Source organism: Falco punctatus, assembly GCF_963210335.1.
Source record: "Falco punctatus genome assembly, chromosome: 10".
In the NCBI taxonomy this organism is placed as follows: Eukaryota; Metazoa; Chordata; class Aves; order Falconiformes; family Falconidae; genus Falco; species Falco punctatus.
This window is the reverse complement of record NC_137590.1, coordinates 8,287,655-8,307,077: the sequence shown is the minus strand read 5'-3', so window position 1 is coordinate 8,307,077 and position 19,423 is coordinate 8,287,655. Positions and strand designations below refer to the sequence as shown.

Genomic DNA, 19,423 nt, shown 5'->3' with positions numbered 1-19,423 from the left:
GGGCTAACAAGTCTCATTGCTGGGTATGAACTGCATGCAGCGGGAGCAGCGCTCCCGGCCCCGCAGCGGGGTTACCCTACCATCATCTCTCGGGTAGCAAAAATCCTGCCACCTCCCACCTCCTCAAGCATGCTGCACCTCTCGCTGTGTGCGGAGGTACTTCACTAAGCGCTGTTTACCTGAAAGAGAAGCCTTCCTAAAGCATATGATAAGTCACTGTCAGTTTTTAGGTATTAAAGATACACTCGCCCATATCCAGAGCAATTAGTTCGGTCTTACCTAGCAGTTGTGATCTTGATGTTTCAAGTCAAAGGTGAACCAAGTACAGGGATTGACCTTCAGGCTTGTTTGAATAAACTGTTACTAAAGTGAGTAACATTTTACAAAAGCCCTAACAAAACTAAAATCTACAGTTCTACAAAACTCAGAAACCAATGGCAGAAATAGAAACTAAGCCTTTTAAATATACAATTTTGGCACTGATTGCTCAAATAGTAAACTATATTAACCCTTTCTGTGCACTCATGCTTACAGGTTGCCTGACAAGAAGTACTGTTTTGCAGGTTTAAGGGTTTAGATAGTTTTGACGAATGGAGCATTCTATGCAGAGAGAAAATTGCTGTGTAAAATACTAAGTGCATATGATGCTCAATTGCCAGCAACTTGTTTCTTACTATGAATACAATTCTTGGAGCTGGCTTAGTTTCAAATGTTATTAGGTAGATAGCATGTGGTGGTGTAGTAAGAAGTCTTACGCATGAACTGAAAATATACTGAATTTGCTCACCCTATTCTAGGCAGGTTTGCTGCCAAATGTGGGCTAATTTATATATAGCAGACGATTTAATAGTTTGCACTCATACTTCCAAAGCAAGCTTGGAAGCAGACCACACAGAAATATGAAAATGTTGCCTGATTTGCTACATAAAACCCCATTTGTTTTTTAAATCCTTACCTAAGGTTTAGGAGCGTTCAACAGAAATGAAACTGCAAACTACACGGTTCAAAGATGGACCTGCTGTAACGTAAGGTATCCCTGCAGTGCTCAAAGAAGCATCACAATGTAAAAGGCTGTCTATTGCTGTCTACTATGGTTCCTTCTGCCTTTCTTTTTTAGTTTCATATTAGTGGCAAAAATGTTAAAATCAGTCAAAGAAAAAAACCAACCACAAGCTCAGTGTCTAGAAACCTCATGCTTTCCTCGATTACTCCTAAAAGATCACTTTACAGCTGAACCTTAGCGCATACCATCAAATATTTCAAGTGGAACAAATTCATTGAGTTGTAAACACTACTTAACTAACTGAAAGCCAGTGACAGAAACCTAGAGCACTGTTAAATCAACTTCAGGCAGACACTGCATTTCATGTGTTAATACTTGCCATCTGCTCATGTTGCATTTTTTACCAGAAGAAAAAAGTGTGACTGCTGAGTAAAGACACTTCAAAAAAAAAAAAGAAACGGGAGAAACCTGACCGCACTTAGCCATAAACTATGGGGGTTTTTTGGGAGTTTTGTATTTGGGGGGGAGGGGAGGGGTTGACACATGCACACACACTCACTCGCTGTCTCACTACTAAAACCAGAAGAACCTGTGTAAAAGTCTTTTTAGCTATTGCCTTATAGTAACTACACTAGGAAATCTTAAAGAAAAAAGAAACTGCCTGTGCATGTTTGGTACTCCAGACAGCAAGAAATTTGCCTCAGGGAGAAACACTTTGAAAAAGAGGTGGGGGAAGGGTACTATGTTGGTAGACAGAGCGCATAAGGGAACCAGTGCAGGAGTGTGTGCGCGTGTGCCTGAGTGTGTGCATTCGTGTTGGAGGCTCTGAAAAAAAAATGTTAGTCACTACGGCTCCTAGAGGCTCTAGCACAGCAAAGCACCTTTCCTGCTACACAACCATGACATCACACACAAAACTGCCTGCCAGTCACAGAAAATGGCCCAGCCAGGAAGGGATGGATACCAGCAGACAGAATGCTTCTCCACTTTGTGCAACATGCAATTTTAAAACTAATTCTTCTCAAAAGTTATCCTTAAAAAAAAAAAAAAAAAAAGTCCAAACTTCTTACCTCTCTGAAAACTAAATGAGATCAGCATTTTGCCCCACAAGTTGGGCCTATGAGTTTGAGGATGCCAAGACATGGTGGCATAAGCTTCATTTCACTTCTGGCCAAAATGGTATTTCATTTGACATTGTGTGCTTCTAGTAATAATCCTTACGAACATGCAAGCATTTCAGTAATCCAAACGAAAAGGAATTTGCTATGGTACCAGGCCACCAAGGAATAAGTATTTCTGAAGTTATGTGCCATGAAGTTCTGCTTAGCTGTTGCCAAGGGGGGAAAAAGAATTGCCAGATCTGTGTTTGTGCCTTTTAACAACTGTCATGTTTTAAATGGGTGCTTCTAAAGCAAGCATCTGATGGACTGATCTGATGCATGACACCTACCACCAACATGCCAGATACACTCACCAGCAGGTCCTGACCTAGATGGGCAAATGCAAATGCAAAAGCAATTTTCTTTACAGAAGCTGTCAGGGAGAGAAGGACCTGTGATGATGGTGCATGAGGTGGAAACCTAACCACTGGAAGCTGGACAAAACATTTTCACAAAAGTCACTGCACAGTAACCGTGTACAAACACTGGCTCCTAATACATGCCCCAATTGTAATGACAAAGTGGGTGCATGAAACTTGAAATTGTGGCTTCTGGCTAAAGATGTATCTCATCTGTTTTCTATTACTAGTCCACAGAACTATTTTACATTCATAAAAATACAATACAGTGTAATTTCTCCGGATGTTGCCTTTCTTTGCATGTTTTCCCAACATTATGTACCATGAAACCTTAGTATCTGCTGGGTCCTATTCCTGATGACTGCAAATAGTGGGGGGAAAAAAACAATAAAAATAATACTGTGGTCATAACCAAAGTAAACAGACAACAGCCTATGTCGCACACAACCGAAAAAAAGGACACCAACAGGATATATTCATGCCACAAATATTTGAACACAAGACATTCTTTAAAGTGAAAAACCCCTCATCTGGTCCCAGATCCTTCATGCTTAACTCATGCCTTTTTACTTCCACCCCAGATCTTTCACCAGACCTTTCCTCTTCACAAAGTAGCCCAGGTGTTTCTTGAATTCACTTAGCATTTCCAACACTTCACTCATTCTCACATTAATGAAACCCATATGTTTAAGTATTACTATCCCCAGTTCCTTCCTTACCACTCTTTTCCAGAGCTTTGAATTCATTTTGTGAGTAGCTTTCCCAGTACTAAAAACAAGTTGCACAGATTTTTATTAACATCTTTCATAATTTTAAAGACTATTGTAAAATTGCTCATTTACGTGAGGCAGATTTGATGCTAGGAAACAAAGATGTGCCTCTGTCCTGTTATGTTATTCAAGTTCCTACTTTCAAAACTATATTGGACGAAGATCACCCCTTTTACAGCTACCCATTTAAGAGCTATTTCAAGAACTGATGTGGCAGACTGCATATATTAAACTGAAAGCTCAAAGAGAGAGCAGCTTGCGTTGAGAGTCACAGTGATTTTCAACCCTACTTGGCTTCTCTGCCTCTTCTCCAGTGTCCCTCCTCTGCGCTCCAGAAGCAACCGCTAAACTGCCCCAGTCAATAAATAGCCCAGCGCATGAAAGAAAATGAAAGTTTGGTTTCACTTTACTTCAACATACCAAAGATCCAGCCACTGTTCTCTTCATCACAAGAGCTTGGCACCCACTTTACCTATTTGACTTCTAGTTATTCCCATTTCTCATTATTGCCCTGTAATACAGGTATTTATTCTAAATGCTTTTAACAGTTCCACATGCTCCTAGATTACATGCAATTCTAAAAAAAAGTCCTGAACAGAATCCCAGTGAACAGCCATCAAGACAGGAATGTCACCATCAGGAAAATGACTCACAGAGAAGGCCGGTAGAATCCCCCAGGAGACTTCCTATGTGTCAGTCTCACACAGAAAAGGCAGAGGCACTGAAAAATAAGTCGATAAAATACTTCTAAAAGCTGGTGGGTGTCCCAAGTAGGAACATCTATGTGGCAGCACAAGGAGATGAAGGAAAGAGCAGAGGAAGGGGGGAGTTAATTGGACATCTGTGTGAAGCTGGGGGAGGGCAGAAAGGAATGCAGCAATAAACTCCCTAAGCAGAAGGTGTCACAGGGCAAGAGTAAGACTCCAACTTTACTTGGAGCAAGGAAGCAAACCCCACATTTGTCAGAATATGCCTGTGTAAAAGTTATACCGCCTTCTAACAGACCTTGCTTACCCAGGGCATTTTGGAAAACAGGCAGTTTAGTAATGGCAGTGTGGCCTTTAGCAGCACCGTGGTCATTTGGTAAAAGGGAGAGAAGAAAAAACGTCACCAGTGTCTGAAGCATCACTTTACCTCTCACCTTGTACATAAATTATCCCAACTACTTTAGCGAAAGCTAAGATTCAGACTGATTTCCAAACTATCACCATTTTGTGGATCACTTTGCATATGAATTGACAGCTATATATATACCTGTGGTTAACTTCATTTGAAAGTATTTATACAGGATCAAGATCTTTATTTCCCAGCCTTCGTATTTCATTCATCTTAATCTATAAACTTACTTCCAGAAAAAGTCAACCTGATTTACAGTAACAGTGATTTATATGAGAGTTGCTACTGTTTGAGTATCACTTTAGAATACTGTGAAAATCCACAGAAAAAAATCCTTTCCAAAATTTCCTCACGACAACTTCATCCAAATTTTAACACAGAAATTACGCTGTGCGGAGTATCTTGAGTGAGGATTTTTCTGTTTAAACATTTTAGTAGCTCATAGTATCTTCTTGGGTCTTGTACCAGTTTATCCAGTCGTAAACTGGATTCCTTGTTCATTTGTCCTTTTTTAATCCTTTGAGACAGACTTCAAGTGGAAAGCTTAAGCACTATGATAGTTCAGCAAACAAGTTTCATGAAGAGAGTTTTCTACTCATGGTTCTGCAGAGACTTCAATGTAGTGCCAGGCCATACTGTGGATTTATGGTAGCACCATAACAAAGTCATATCATTTCTGTATGCCTCCAGTTCCCGTCAGCAAGATGGTGCATGTGTTTCCTTTTGCCCCTTTGTTTCGTGTGTTTAACCAGAAAGCAGTTTGAATCTGGAACTACTGTCAATCATGTGCTTCAAGATGTAGCACCCCAATCTCAGTTAAGCCATCTAGCCCCCAGTATAAAGGGTGAAATTTTTTTTTTAAGTAAAATGTTTGTAAACAGAAAATCATTTTAAAGGTCAACTTTTGTTGTGCAGAATTAAAAATAGGACCAAAATAAACAGAGAAATTTTTTGCTTTTGTCACACTGAGACCACAGTTTCTACAGACATTCCTCTGATGAGACACCATTACAAAAGTATATATTACATGGTTACAGAAATAAGTGGAGGAGCATACCATGCTGTGGAAACAAGAATCCACAGAAATATGGTAAAACAAAGTTCCCAACAAGCTCACCACAACTATGGCTGGCAAGAAAATAATTTCTCAATGTATCACAATCCACTTGAAGTGTTTAACCCTAACATCATGTAATCTGCAGTATGTTTCCTTGTCTCAGCTAGAATTTAAAATATAGGTGGCAGAGCATAAACTGAGAAAAATAGCATAACCAAAGAAACCTTTAAACAGGGAAAACAGTCATCCTTTTCTAGTAAGAAAATTCTAATGTTTTGGAAAACGTAGTTAATTTCTCTTCAGACCAGGAGTATAAATGGCACACCTGTAACAAAGAAACTGGGATGTTGTCAGAAAAATCCAGACAAGTAATCCTACAAAGAAAGGGACCTAACAGCATCTTTCACACCATCCTGCTCTGCTGGCCCTAGGGCATTCACGCTAGAGACACAGCAGCCAAGTTTTACCTTATATTATGTTATTGCTTTTGTTTTTTTAAGACCCGACAGCAGCGCAGCACAGCACAGGTTTATGAATAAGAACCTGAACCACTGGGATTGTGAATTGTATTTTACATGCGTTGTTTTGTAACAATGGATGCACACAATCCTGTTTCACAATGTATATAATGGCACAGAGCCTCACACGGAAGACAGAAATGCAAGTACAAACAGAAAATCTGATACAACTGAAGACATCCTATATTGCCCCAGAAGACAGGCCAGTGTAGAACTGCAATGTATAACACGCAAATGCTTAAATCAATAGTGTGAGCAGTAGCCACTGCTTGCTGCATTCCTTACAGGAGCAGCCAAAAGGAATGTAAGAAAAGGGGAAGGTGAAGAGACATTTACTGCTTATTTCACTGGCATCAGCTAATATCTTTTCTGTAACTAATTCACTTTAACTCTGCACAGGGAAATGTTATATAAAATATTTCTGAAGGAAGATTTCTTTTCCCCCCTGCCTTTCAGAAGCAAGCATCAAAGCCTAGTAAACCATGTACTGCAGAATATATTTAAAGCTCAACGATACTAACCAATAGAGTCACCGAAACTGCACTCTGGAGGAGGAGCTCTTTACATGCAGAGGCTGGGTTTCTATTTTCTGGCACAGATTATACCAGCTTACAGAAAGGCAGTATTTCACAAATCTTTACACATGTAGCCAGAAGCTTTTGTCAGTGAGATGCAATTATAGCTTAAAAACAAACTCTATCATAGAAAAGAGATGAGAGAAGTAATGAAAGTGGCTTTCTGACAAATCAACTTTTTCCCAACTGTTTTTATTCATTCATTTGATCTCAGTACTGGAATTTTGCAACAGGAATTGGCTCAGTCTCTTTCAAAACATAAAGGGCCTAATCCCTTTCTATTAGAGAACAGGAAGTCAGAAGCCAATCTTAGCACTGATTAAAAAAAAAAAGAATCTGGATTGTTATTTTAACTTCTTTGTTGCTCATGAACTGGAGAATTTTTTTTTCCACAACCATTTCAGCATGATGGCTCGATTAAAAGCTGATGTCTCCCCTAAGTGGCACCTGTTTAGTACAAGCAACCCTTTGCAGCAACTGCTCTCTACAGAGCAGCAATTACACTACAATTTCTCCCCATCGCTGTGTAACTCATGTGCTGCACAATTCCTTATTGATGTGCCACTGTTCTGTCCTGCTTCGCACAGTCTAACAATGACATTGCTAGTGCAAAGACTTTTTACACCTGCTCTAAAGCTCATTCAAACAAAACTGATTCAAGTGGGAACAGTAAGTATTTTGTATTTTTACTTCTGTTCATGCACAGTTGAAAACCACATATTGTTACTGTCAACAGTGTCATACATGTGCCTGCTGGACCCCACCAGCCCAAACTCCCACTTCCCCACCCCACCTTCCTGACGTTCTCAATACACAGGTGTGTGCATGAGTGTATTTCTACTCCTGTGCACAGTGTTCAAGCCCCAAGCACTCTCATCTGCTCCTCCAAAGGAGCGGCATTGCTTGATGTCCAAGCAGTGTGTTGCAGCCCCTCACAAGCTTTTCCAATATATGTCAGGCTCAGCAAACTAGCAAGAAATCAGCTTCACTTGGAGAACTGCGCAGGCTCCCTCAAAGAAGCAGGTGAATGAGGGCTAAAGCCATGGGCCTACTGCATCCCCTCACTTGGATCTTCCCATCTTTAAGCATTATCTTTCTCAACACAGAACCAGTATGACCTCTCTGGGGCTCCCAAACCAGTTAATGAATCAGTCCAAATCAGAATGGAACTGGATGAACTTCAAGCATAGCTGCAGGTAAAATAAGATGAACACGCTGGCAAAGTCCTAAACATTAAATATTTGAGTGCATGTCATACTTTTTTATTTTCCCCAATATATATATATATATATATATATATATAAAAAAAGACTGATAGTATTCACCACTTGAAAATTAATGAGTTTTAAATATGAACACAGTACACCCCCAGTTTTGAAATACTCTGCTCTATTTTCTGTCTTCTCATCTTTCCCATCTGGTATGTTTTTGTAATAATTTAACAAATATTTTTCTTCAAGGCTGTCAGAAAAATCTCATCGCATTTTGGAAACACTAAACATTATCTTGTGAGGTAAATTAGGCCACAAAGAAGTAGCATGACATATATGTGATCACACATTGTCAGTGGCAAAGACAGTAACGTAAATCCCAACATGCGCTTCTTTGGAGTCTTCAAGAGAAAAAAGCAGCAATATATATCAAATAGAGAAGCTGAAACTTACATCAAGTTACATCTGAAGGACGATCTGCAAAAGTTTAAAAAAAGCAAAGTCTCAATACAGGAAAGTTTTCTTAACTCCAGTGATCTATTTTTATTAAGATTTATTTATGAAAATTCAAACCCAGCTAGCTGTCTTTTACATTAAGTAAAACCTTAACTCTACAGAGCTCCTTAGTCCTCCTGAGCTTTCTCCACTCAGAGAATGAATCTACTGGCAATCTACGGAGACCACAGCCTGCGTCTACTTCCACACTTCACACTGGCAACCACTGAAAATAACTGTTAAGGACAGGTCTCTTTCCTAGACACTCCAGTCAGTATAACTCAATAACTTTTGCTCGTTACTGAAAGTAACACGCAAAATGCTTCGTATCTCGTTATCAATTTCACAGTTCAATTTATCAGAATCTATCCCAGGTGCCAGGAAAAAAATTAGCCAGAACCTTAGCCAAGACATGACAGCAAACCTCAACTCAGATGAGCAGATGCTGTTCTAGAGATAACAACATTAGTAGAAAGAAATAGATAATAAAAAGCCTCCCCCAAAAAATATCTAACAAATATGCACTTTTTCTTCATACCATCAGCATGAGAGATTTTTGTAGGTTATGATTTTATAAGCCCTTCCCTGCAACTATACAAGGATTAAAAATTACTCTAAAAATAAATATTTGACAAGATTCTCAGCCAATGACATTGAAAGAAAATTTCTGGCTTTAAGACAATGCCAGATATCACAAGATGCATGACAAAACAGCAAGAGTTGCTGACATTCAGTTTTCTTCCATTGGAAAAAATACTAGTAGGGTTTTTTTAAACTCCACAGGCTGAAGTTTTCTAAAATAGATTTCCTGTCCTTTATCTAGGATTGTTGAACCCCATTCAGCCAGGGCACAGATAACATCTTTGAATAAAATATTTGAAATCACAGTTTCTCCCATGCAGAAGAAAAGCTTTTCTTCCACAGAGCCACTAATTTCACATGAGAAAGTTATTTCCTCTGTTCTGTTCCCTCAGGAGGTGTTACGTTCTTACAACCTGTCAAGACTTACCTAGTCATATTTATCATTTACATTTAGTATAAGGTTGTTTCTTTTCAGACCACATCTGGATATTCCTAACACAAAGAGTGAATTCTGATTACACAGTTTTCTCCCACAGATTAGATACCACTCCCAGTGTTTCTGTGCACTGGATGTCTATATGAAACAACTTTCCAAATATCCCAAAAAACCCAGTGAAAGATGAAAAAGACAAGCATTACAGGACTTTTCTGCACCTTGAAATATATTTGCAAAACACTGAGAATGATGTTTCCCTTGCATTAAAATAGCATCTATGTTTAATTAGAACAGGAAAAAACTTAGCTGAAATACATATACATGCACACATTCTACTAAGAGAGAGGGGCACTCTCAAACTTTTTTGACCCAGTCTGACCAAGGCTATGGAGAGAAGATACACAAGTTGGATACTATCATTTAAGAACAAGTTAAACTCACGTACAAAAATGGTCAGGGCAGTCCTAATTTTCAAATGGCAAAAGATGGCAAAGGGGCATCTCTGCAGTGATATTCTACATAACAGGGGAAAAGGGATGGGCAACTAGAAAGAATCAGATTTGGAGAGCATATGGAAACTTAAGACAGTTGGAAGGGATCTTCCTAGGTTTCAGGCAACAGTGAAAGCAAAAGGAAAGTTGCTGTAGAAATTCAAACTCCATTGATGTTCTTAAACAATTTGGTCCCTTCCTGCACACTTCTACTAGAAGTAACTCCTTATCAACACAGAGCATTGCCATTCAGAGCCAGAATTTATAGTACAATCACAATGTCAAATTTATAAACAAGCAGCTGTACTGAATCATTCAAAGGTCTGTGCAGCCAAATAATCCCTCTCAAGTGGTGACCTATTGAAGGGATTGCCTAGGGAAAGGTTTACAGGGTAAATACACAGACTTATTTCCCAGTCATCAAGAATTTGTGGCTGAAGAACAAATACCTTGTTTAGTATCCATTCCTGGATTTTTTTCCCCATGAATTTGTCCGATTGCTTTGGGAATATATAACAGACTGTGGACATAAGTTCCATGGCATATTAAAACATCATGTAAAGTAAGTACCTCCCTTTTTGTATTGTGAACCTGCCTGCTGATAATTTCACTGGATGACCCTAGTACTTGAATTACAGGAGGGACTGCATAATCATTCTCTACTTACCTGCTCCACATACAGAATGACCACAAATCTCTATCCTGTCCTCCTTCAAGCTGAGTCTTCATCTGTTTAAAAATTTCTGAGAGAGAACTTCTTTTCTGTGTTCAGCCTTGTGACTTCCCTTGCCATGCTTTCCAGTTTTACTATTTCTGGGGGAAAGAATGAAAGGGAGGGATAAGATCAGTACAGTAGGAAGCTACACCATTCACTATTTGTTCTTTTGTCCACTAATATTATCATTCCAAGATGCCTGCAAGCATGAATATACATTTATGCAATATTTCAAAATTTTCAATTATAAGGAAAAAAAATTTGAAAACACTATACTGTCCTTCAAGCCCCACTCAAGCCAGCTTCTGAGTAAACAGTCTGGCCTTCACATTCTTATTGGCGTCCCAGTTATACAACATTATTTGTATAGGCAGACCAACCTTACAGAACTTCCAGCTTTGATATATTTTCCAGACTGCATATCTGCTGCAGGTTTAACTTTTTTGGAAAGTTTCAGGGAACAAAACCAAGCCAATTCAGATAATGAAATTATGGAAAAGTATGTGTTGTTTAGCTCTTTTGAAAAGCTCCAATGCCTTCGTAAGCTACAGCAGAGATTTTAAGTTGGCAGTAAACTACCCGCGTATCAGGACATATTTTCCCATTCCTATGAAAATATTACCAAATTTGGCCAAGTTACAGCTCTTTACTGAGTCTGTATAAACTGTGGTTTTCTAAAGATTCACTAGAGTTGGTGCATACTGATTTCTTCTTCAGCTGTCAATCTCCTGTCCACACCTCTGTTAACCAGACTGAATATTCATTATTCCCTTTAAGCAGTTAAAGTTTGTCCGGGATCTGCAGAAACCGAACTGGACTTCTCCTGCAACTGAAGCTTCCAGAGCTTGCTATCACACTAGACAAAAATTTGAAGTGGTTCAGCTTCACCTACATGATCACTGAGACCTGTGTATTATTGCCTACCCAGTATTATGCATACGGGTACAGAAGCCCCTTGGAAGAAAATGAGGAAGGAAACATAATGGCAGAAACGAAGAAGGAACAAAAGAAAGCAGGGAAGTAGTTGAGACCAGAACAAGGATCCTGATAGAGATACGCTAACACTGAACACATGGTGGATACCACATGAAGATGGAGAAGGAGGAACGGAAGGGATGAATTCAGTTAAGGCTAACTGTATATTATGACAAATTGCTGGGGAAACAACAGATTTAGAGCATGACCTGGGAACTCAGAGAAGGAAAACAGAGTGTAAAAGTAAGTGGTACAAAGACATTCTTGGAAAAGAACAGGGACAGAAAGGATGAAGACTATGTAAAGCTTCCTCAAGTCACCAGATCTCATTATCCCTGACTCTCAACATTCTTCTATGAGCAAATATAACTAAAACTCACTGAAAGAGTTCTCACCCTCCTCTAGTGCTCATCCATGGATGACCCTATAACGTAATTTTGACGTAATTGACATAAAATCAAAGACTAAATAGAAAGAACAATCTATGCTCAGGTGTCTCACTGCAAGATGACACATAACAAGCTTCCTATTTGAATATACACGTACAGAGAAAATCCTTTCATTCAGGAGCAAAATATACAGATCTTCAAAAATTACTGCTGAAACTATTCAATATCTAAGCAGCATCCCTTCAAAAAAACCCCGAAAATTATTGAAAAATTTAAAAAATGTAAAAAAATAATATCCCTTTACAGAAGCAAACTGAAGCTAGTTCTTTTATACCACTTAAATCTGCTGTAAGGCCACATTTGATACAGAAATGATATTTAACACCACTTTCCCATCTGCTGGAAGCAACTTGAAAAATACATTTTAAATGACGAGATAGTTGCACACTGAAATAATTTGCAAACAGTATTAAGAAAGGTGCTGTAGCTCTTCTCTGCTTCAAGCACTTGCTCTTCTAGGAAGGAAACATGGTGTGCAACCATTTTAACAAATGCCTATGGAGAGAGGAAAAACACCTAATGAAAATTAAAAGCACATGCACTGGCTTTCCACATGATCCTAGCTAGAGATCAAAGTTGAAGAGAAAACTTTAACAAGATTTCAGAGTGCACTATTGCTAATATAAATAACCAAGGGGCACATACTCAGAAGTGAACTACAGATGTTTATAGCCATGAGAAGGACCACTGGTCATGATCTAAGGCTATTTTTTCTCCTTACCTAAGGGCAGACTTGAGCTCCCTTTTCAGCATGCAGAGTATGTAAGCACTTGCATAGTGTCTAAAGGTCTGACAAGGTTTCAGCAGTGAGGTGAAAAGCTCTTCAAAACCACAAAGAGGCTGCTACTACTGGTGGGAGTGAAAAAGTGGCCAAAGTGGTAGGAAGGAGTAGACAGCAGAGAAAAAGATAACAACAGGTGATTTGAGCTAAAAAAGGTCAGGAATAACTGACCTAAAATATACATGTGATCAGTTACAGTTGAAATGTGAGCCATAAAGCAAAGTCAACTAGAAAGAGCACAGTATTTATTCGTTAAAATATAGAACAGTTTGTAAAGAGTTTTGATACTTTCTATTAATGATTAAGCTTCTCTCCCTTCTACCCCCCAATCCCGAAGTTGAATACTGCTGCTTTTAGAGATAGGGAAAGTGAGGATCAGCAGGTAAATTAATTGCCCAAAATGTACCACAGTGGCAACATCAAAATTAAACCCCAGCAGATTCTCATCCTATATAACCATTACACAACAGTCCTTTCCTGTTCTACTCCTGGTCGTACAAGTTAATTTCTCCCTTGAAAATCCCCATCAATGCTAAGCTTTAACTTTTAAAGTTCCAATTAAAACACTAACTACCACTCAAATTGCCAGTTTAACCTTGTGCTCTAAGATGATTGTCATTCCAGGTAGAAAAACTGATTCCTAGCCAATCAGGTGTCATCCTCCTTTGATAACCACAAAAAAAAAGCCTCTCAACAAAATTCTGCTGTATTATTCAAGGACAACCTGTAGCCTAGGAAAGACTGGTGTTTTCTCCATACTCCAGATTACTATGTCCTTACAGCTATACCTTATATATAAGGCTTATCCTTATATTTAAGGGAATGGGGTCAGGAAGGGTTGGGGTTTTTTCCCTTCCCTGTCTTGGAGGCAAAAAAAGCAGTAAGAAGCCCTGTTGCTTACCATACTTTTGGCACAAGTAATTGCTTAGAGTTTTAATTTTAGTTTCCTGTTCAAAGACAAAAACACCCCCACCACACACTCCCCCTGAAAATCCCAACCACCTATAAGCATGGAATTTGCAAAAAAGATCTAAATGGGTGAGACTTGCAGAAACAGTTGTTTTGGAACCTGATACAGTTAGCCATTTTTTAAGTCCTAGCTTAAGTATATTAAGTATGGCCAAATTGTCAAGTATGCTGAAAACTAGGTAGGTTTCTAAAGAGGTTAACAGTTGACTCCCACTTTTGTTCTAAAATGCCTTTCCTCAATTTCCTGTTTAAAGCCTTCTCCTAGTGCTGTGTAAGGCCTTAAAATATGAAGTGGCTTCATAAGTCTGTTATCAAATGTAGGTATAAAAACGCAAACCACAAAAAATGAATTGCATTTAAAGAAAACTTGCTGCACACTAAGTCAATTGCCCTGTCCCTTCCAGTGTAATAAACCTTACCAGAGGATATTAGTTTGTACAGGGGTACAGCCTGAAGCTTAAGAACTGCCTATTTGGATTTAATGCCACAAACACTTGGTTTCTTTCACTTTGAGTCTGTTAGAACTGATTTTAAACACTACACAATTTATCTCGTCATGTTTCCATTACATTTCTCCCAGAGGCAAACTTGCCCTCAGTTGACACAAATTTTAACATACTGCTTACTAAATATGGTGAGGGCATCATCTTAGTGAGTCATACTGGCTTCCCTCATTCAGGATACAATGAACACCGAAACAGACACAACAGAAGACAGGAGCTCAGAGATTTCTCCGCTTCTACATAAGACAATCATCAACAACTTAAAACAGGTATGTCCAGCACTGGGTGTGACTTGAATTTTTGAAGTTATAAATGGTTCCACAGATACTCCTTCAAGTCACAAAAACAAATTAATATTATTGGCATTATTATTAACACTAAAACCACAACTAATGCTTTTAATATACCATTAGAAATTGTGGAATCCACAGCAATAAATTACTCAGTGATGTTCCAAAACCATAAACACTTATACCTGCTGAACCATGGGTAAACACACTGATTTAAAAACAAACATAAGACAACAGAGAGCCATAAACATCTGAGTGCTCCATATAAATACCTGGACTTTTAACCTACAAAATACATAAAAAGAAGAATGTAAATTTTTTAATGCAATGAACAAACCTCTAATTTATCAACTTTGGCATAGATGTGGCTCATTTCCATCACCTTGTCTTTAATGAGAAGAATGGTCTCGTCCAGAATCTCTGATGTACCACTTCTAATCTGCATGAAAAAAAAGTATCTCACATGAGGACAAATCCTGAAGATAAACGCTACACTATTTTTTTCACTTCACTGTTATCTTTCACTTGAATATTTCAAAAAATACATACTCAAAATAGACATCACAAGGGCCCTTTTGCAGTATGTTAGAAAGTACAGATTTGGAAAATAAGTTACTTTTTCAAGTAATTCACGAAACAACAAGAAAAACCCAATAATAGGTGTCAGGACTTCCACATCAAAACTGTAATCAGATCCTTCCCTCTTCTCCCCAAATTTCCACACTGCTCAGAGGAGATCATCTACTTTCTATGATGAAACATTGTAGACATGACAGGTAACAACGGATTTAAAATGAAAACTGCCTCTATATCATCCATCATTCTTTGATTTTATTAGAGAAGAGCTAACTCACAATACTTATCAATCAGTTTTGGGAAACAGTCTGTTCTCTGAGTACACCGCTTCTAGAATCTTGCCTTCAGCAGGGGCTCAGGGCTAGAGTTCTCGGGAGAGCAAGACTCTTCGCACAACATTATAGCACGGGCATCTCAGAGGCAGCTTCTGCTCCCTAGTCCCTGCCCGCCTCCACAACACTTAAGTGTCCCAATACAGGAAGGATTGTATTTTAATTTGTTACCTACTACAACCAAGCTTGTTTCTGATATCCATACCAAAGTCTGAACCTTATCTGAAATCCTGCTAAGCGTTGTGTTAGCAAGAATTACCCAATTTCCTACAGGAACAGCTACCACTATTTTGTTAGGTGGCAGTAGATATACCTCCAAACAAAGCATTACAGCTAATGGAATGTACAAGCCAAAAAATGATGGATAAGACAAGAATTGGGAAAAGCTCTCTGAAAGGAAAGATAAAAGCAAACCCAAGAAAACCTCCACTAACACCTAAATAGTAATTTTAATTTGTAAAACAGCAGCAACCTTTGACAAGAAAAGTAAGAGAGGCAGCTGAGCCCGCTTATATACAACTTTTCTTTCTCAACTACAATAGAGTATAGGAGGTCTTGGTTCACTTCTGGATTAAAGCTGTCCTTCCTAAAATTTTAATAGACTTAAAGAATACAGAGGAACAAGGGTCCCTTCAAAAGATATTTTTGACCCAAACACCAAGCTAGAAGATATTCTTCTTTCAACTTCATAGGGAAGAGTAAGGATCTTTTAGCTAGAACAGTGAGAATCTGGCATTGGGCTCATACTGCAGGGAATTTTCTGAGCATTTTGAGATTTAATCCAGAATTCAAATAAAGCATAAATGCCTGCTATAAATCATTTAATCCACGGACCATGCTTATAAACTCTAACAAGTACTCAAACATTTTACTGATTACCATATGACTTGTTTGTGTATTTGGGTTTTTTTAAAAGAAGTTGTGTTTTTAAAAGCTGAGTATAAACAAAGCCGTATACATACAAAATTACTCACAGTAAGGTTTTATGGTATTATTATTACCAGAATAAGTACATGCAGATCAAGTGCTTTTATAGTGCTACGTGTGTTCTGTAATAGGAGATCAAACAACATATCAAAATAGTAGTAGCTTTATATTGTAAATAAACCAACAGTATCTTCCTGTATTACCGGTCTCAGCACTACATCCACTAGATACATACACGGACACCTCCCCCAGCAGTGACATAACTGTATACACAGACACACTCTGTTATCTTTACAGTAAGTACTTTATATCCAACAGAAAGTGCGCACAGACACTCGGGCAGGATCCCTGTGAATGGAGTCTGACTTATATTTCCTAATGTTAAATAAAAATACAGCATGAACACATAATAAAACCAGATGAATTCCAGGTTTGTTCTATTGAATTCTTTTGGGTCAACAGTAGGCAGCCCTCATCCTCCTCTATAATAAAGCCCATGTGAAAATAGACTGGTGATCTGTCTGAGGTGAGTTTCATACTCAGGTAAACTAATTGAGATCAAAACTTGAGCCTGGAATTTCCAAAAATATGGTAACAAACTTGTTTCCTAATGTTCATCTCAGAAAGGACTAGGGAAAAAACACTCTTTCAGCTAAATGGTAGGTAACTACTGCAAATATAAACACGTCTTGGGACATAGCAGAAGGAGAGAGATGTTGTACAGACCCATTACAAAAGCTACCAACACAATAAGGTCAGAGCAGACATGGAACAGATCTAAACCATCTTCTTTTGAGGGTAAAAGCAAACGACCAATACAAGACACAGGAGAGCTGATCTTCCAGCAAGCAGCCTGTGATGAAAGGAAATGATATGCAAATATGATTCAAGAAGAGTCATTCTGCAGCAGTCTGCAGAACCACAGCGACAGAGGAGTTCAAGAGGAGTCAGCACATGACAAAGAGAAATTACTCTCTTGGTACAGCAACCTCTCATGAGCCAGAGAAAGCAGGACTGGTCTGAAACCCCACATTATAAAACAAAATTTATTTCCACTTGTGCAATGTATTTTACTTTATCTTACTGAAGATTTAGCTGAGTGCTCAGCACAAGCACCAGAGCACAGCAGTCCATGAGGAAAAAACTTGTATTCCTCTTACTAGGTTTTACTATGCTAATTGGAGGAAGGGGTGAGGAGGGAGGGTTTGATTGAGCTTTGTCTTCTAATTCAAACGAGCGAGACTAAACTCAAGAAGGTAGCAAACCAACAGCACCAAAGTCAGTTAGGAGACAGCACAACCAGAGTATGCATGATGAATTAGAACACCAACCAGGAACAGCACATTGTAGGGCAGTGAGACCTAACTCTTGCATACACTGCAGTTCAGTCTGTACCACAAGCACAGCTTCTTGTTATTTTGTATTTTATAAAAACAATTACTTTTCAGGAAAAGAAAATTAAAAAAGAGCTGGAGCCAGAAGTCAAAGATATTGTGCAAATTCTAGTTGTCACAGGGACTTTTTTGAAAGGATCTCTCTATATTCTTTTTTGGTCTTTGATCCCATATGTTAACACTGAGTAACAAGAAAGGATCATGAGTAAAAGTAACCACTGTACACTGAGCAGCTCAGTGGTAAGAAAAGAAAAAACAAGTTGGTATTTTGCTGAGAAGCTAGCAAACCCTAGCCACAACAAACCAAACAAAATAAACTCTTCCTCTTTTCTCCCCTGTGATGAAACTTGGTTTCACACCTAGGGCCTCAGGGAGGAGATTCCCAGACTGTAACTCCACAAGACAAAGATAAGCAGTTGGAAGCTCCTCTGAGGAACCACAATAAAGTGAGATTTACAAACACATCATTTCCCTGAGGCAAGTTCTGCAGGAAGGTTCAATGGCTTGAGAATCACTAACCCGTGGTTTTACAAATGTAACTAAACCAGCTGCGCATGTCTGAATAGATATATTTTTCAACATGTTTTAAGATATACAAGAAGCACAAAGAATCGTACCTAAAAAGGTAACCAACAGTGACCCATGAAAACAATATGACAACGGCATATATGAGAGTGTGGTTATTACAATGAATTTTTTTTGCTTTCATGTCACTGGTTCAAATCATAGCTCAGTTAAAAAACGCAATTTGATAATTATACTCGAGAGGCTGTGAAGCCACTTAAAAGACATTAAGTCAGTGTTCTAAAAAAGACATCACAAAAAGTTAAATAACTGTCAGGCAAATTCTTCTAGCATGATCTTTTCATTACGAGATGCTCCTTCCATGGCAGGTGTGAGCCACGCTCAACTGTACATATGTACCTTGTCATTGTAACTTACCTATTGTACAAGTGTCCATTTTAAGTGCTGTGCCATGCTGTGGCTAGCCAGGTACAACAGTATGACACCGGAAACAGCATTTTGTCTTCCTAGCACTGAGAATCCAGGTTCTTCCTCATTGCAATATTCAATATGCATCAAAAGTACTTGCAAGTGAAAAGCAGCAGCACAATCAAAGAGGAGAAGCCAAATTCCTCCATATAAATACTTTGCTGAGTGCTCATCTGAAAAACACAAGATTCCCCTCACCTTTTGTTGGCATAGACAAAAGACCAGATTATTGCTAGGCACAGAACTGGAATCAGTTTAGACACATTAATTTATCAGATTCCCAGATACCACTTGATGCGCTGTGTAAAGGAACCTTCCATTGTAGGTACTAGATAGAAAGCCACAGAATCAGCACACTGACTGCACTGCTTTGATATTCCCAGATAAGGTCAACAATCTGCATACCAGGGAATTATTCACAGCCTGCAGGTTGTGGAAAAACGTTTTCAGGGGCAATGCAAAGATAATGTATTGAAACCAGGTTAGTGGTTTTTGTAGAAAAGGTGGGCAAGAGAAGTCTCAAAGGAGGTTTGAAAGCTCACTGGATCCATCTGAACAAGCTAACCACCTTCCCCATATTGGAGTCAAAGATCTAAGGTGCATGCCTGATTGATGGAAAAAAGCATAAGGTACATACAAATTCTTAGCAAAAGCTCCCAAAGAGAAGAACTGAGTGAATGAACTTCGTAGTAAATCAGACAGAATACAATCAACAGTGAAGAGTTATTGATTCAAACCACTTGCTT

At 38.7% G+C, this 19,423-nt stretch overlaps 1 protein-coding gene across 4 annotated transcripts in view; it reads right to left on the bottom strand.

The window, feature by feature from the left end:
* Positions 1-19,423, bottom strand: part of BCAS4 (breast carcinoma amplified sequence 4) — a 49,786-nt gene that overhangs the window by 17,755 nt on the left and 12,608 nt on the right. For 3 of the 4 annotated variants that reach the window (XR_013930806.1, XR_013930807.1, XR_013930808.1), the window contains exons 2-3: positions 14,838-14,894; positions 10,441-10,586 (exon numbers count right to left, since the gene is read on the bottom strand). Coding sequence is in view for 1 of the 4 variants with exons in the window: in XM_080405110.1 (XP_080261236.1) it covers positions 12,231-12,407; positions 14,793-14,894 (279 nt within the window). In the remaining 3 variants the exon portion in view is untranslated. The other variant, XM_080405110.1, reaches the window with a different exon arrangement.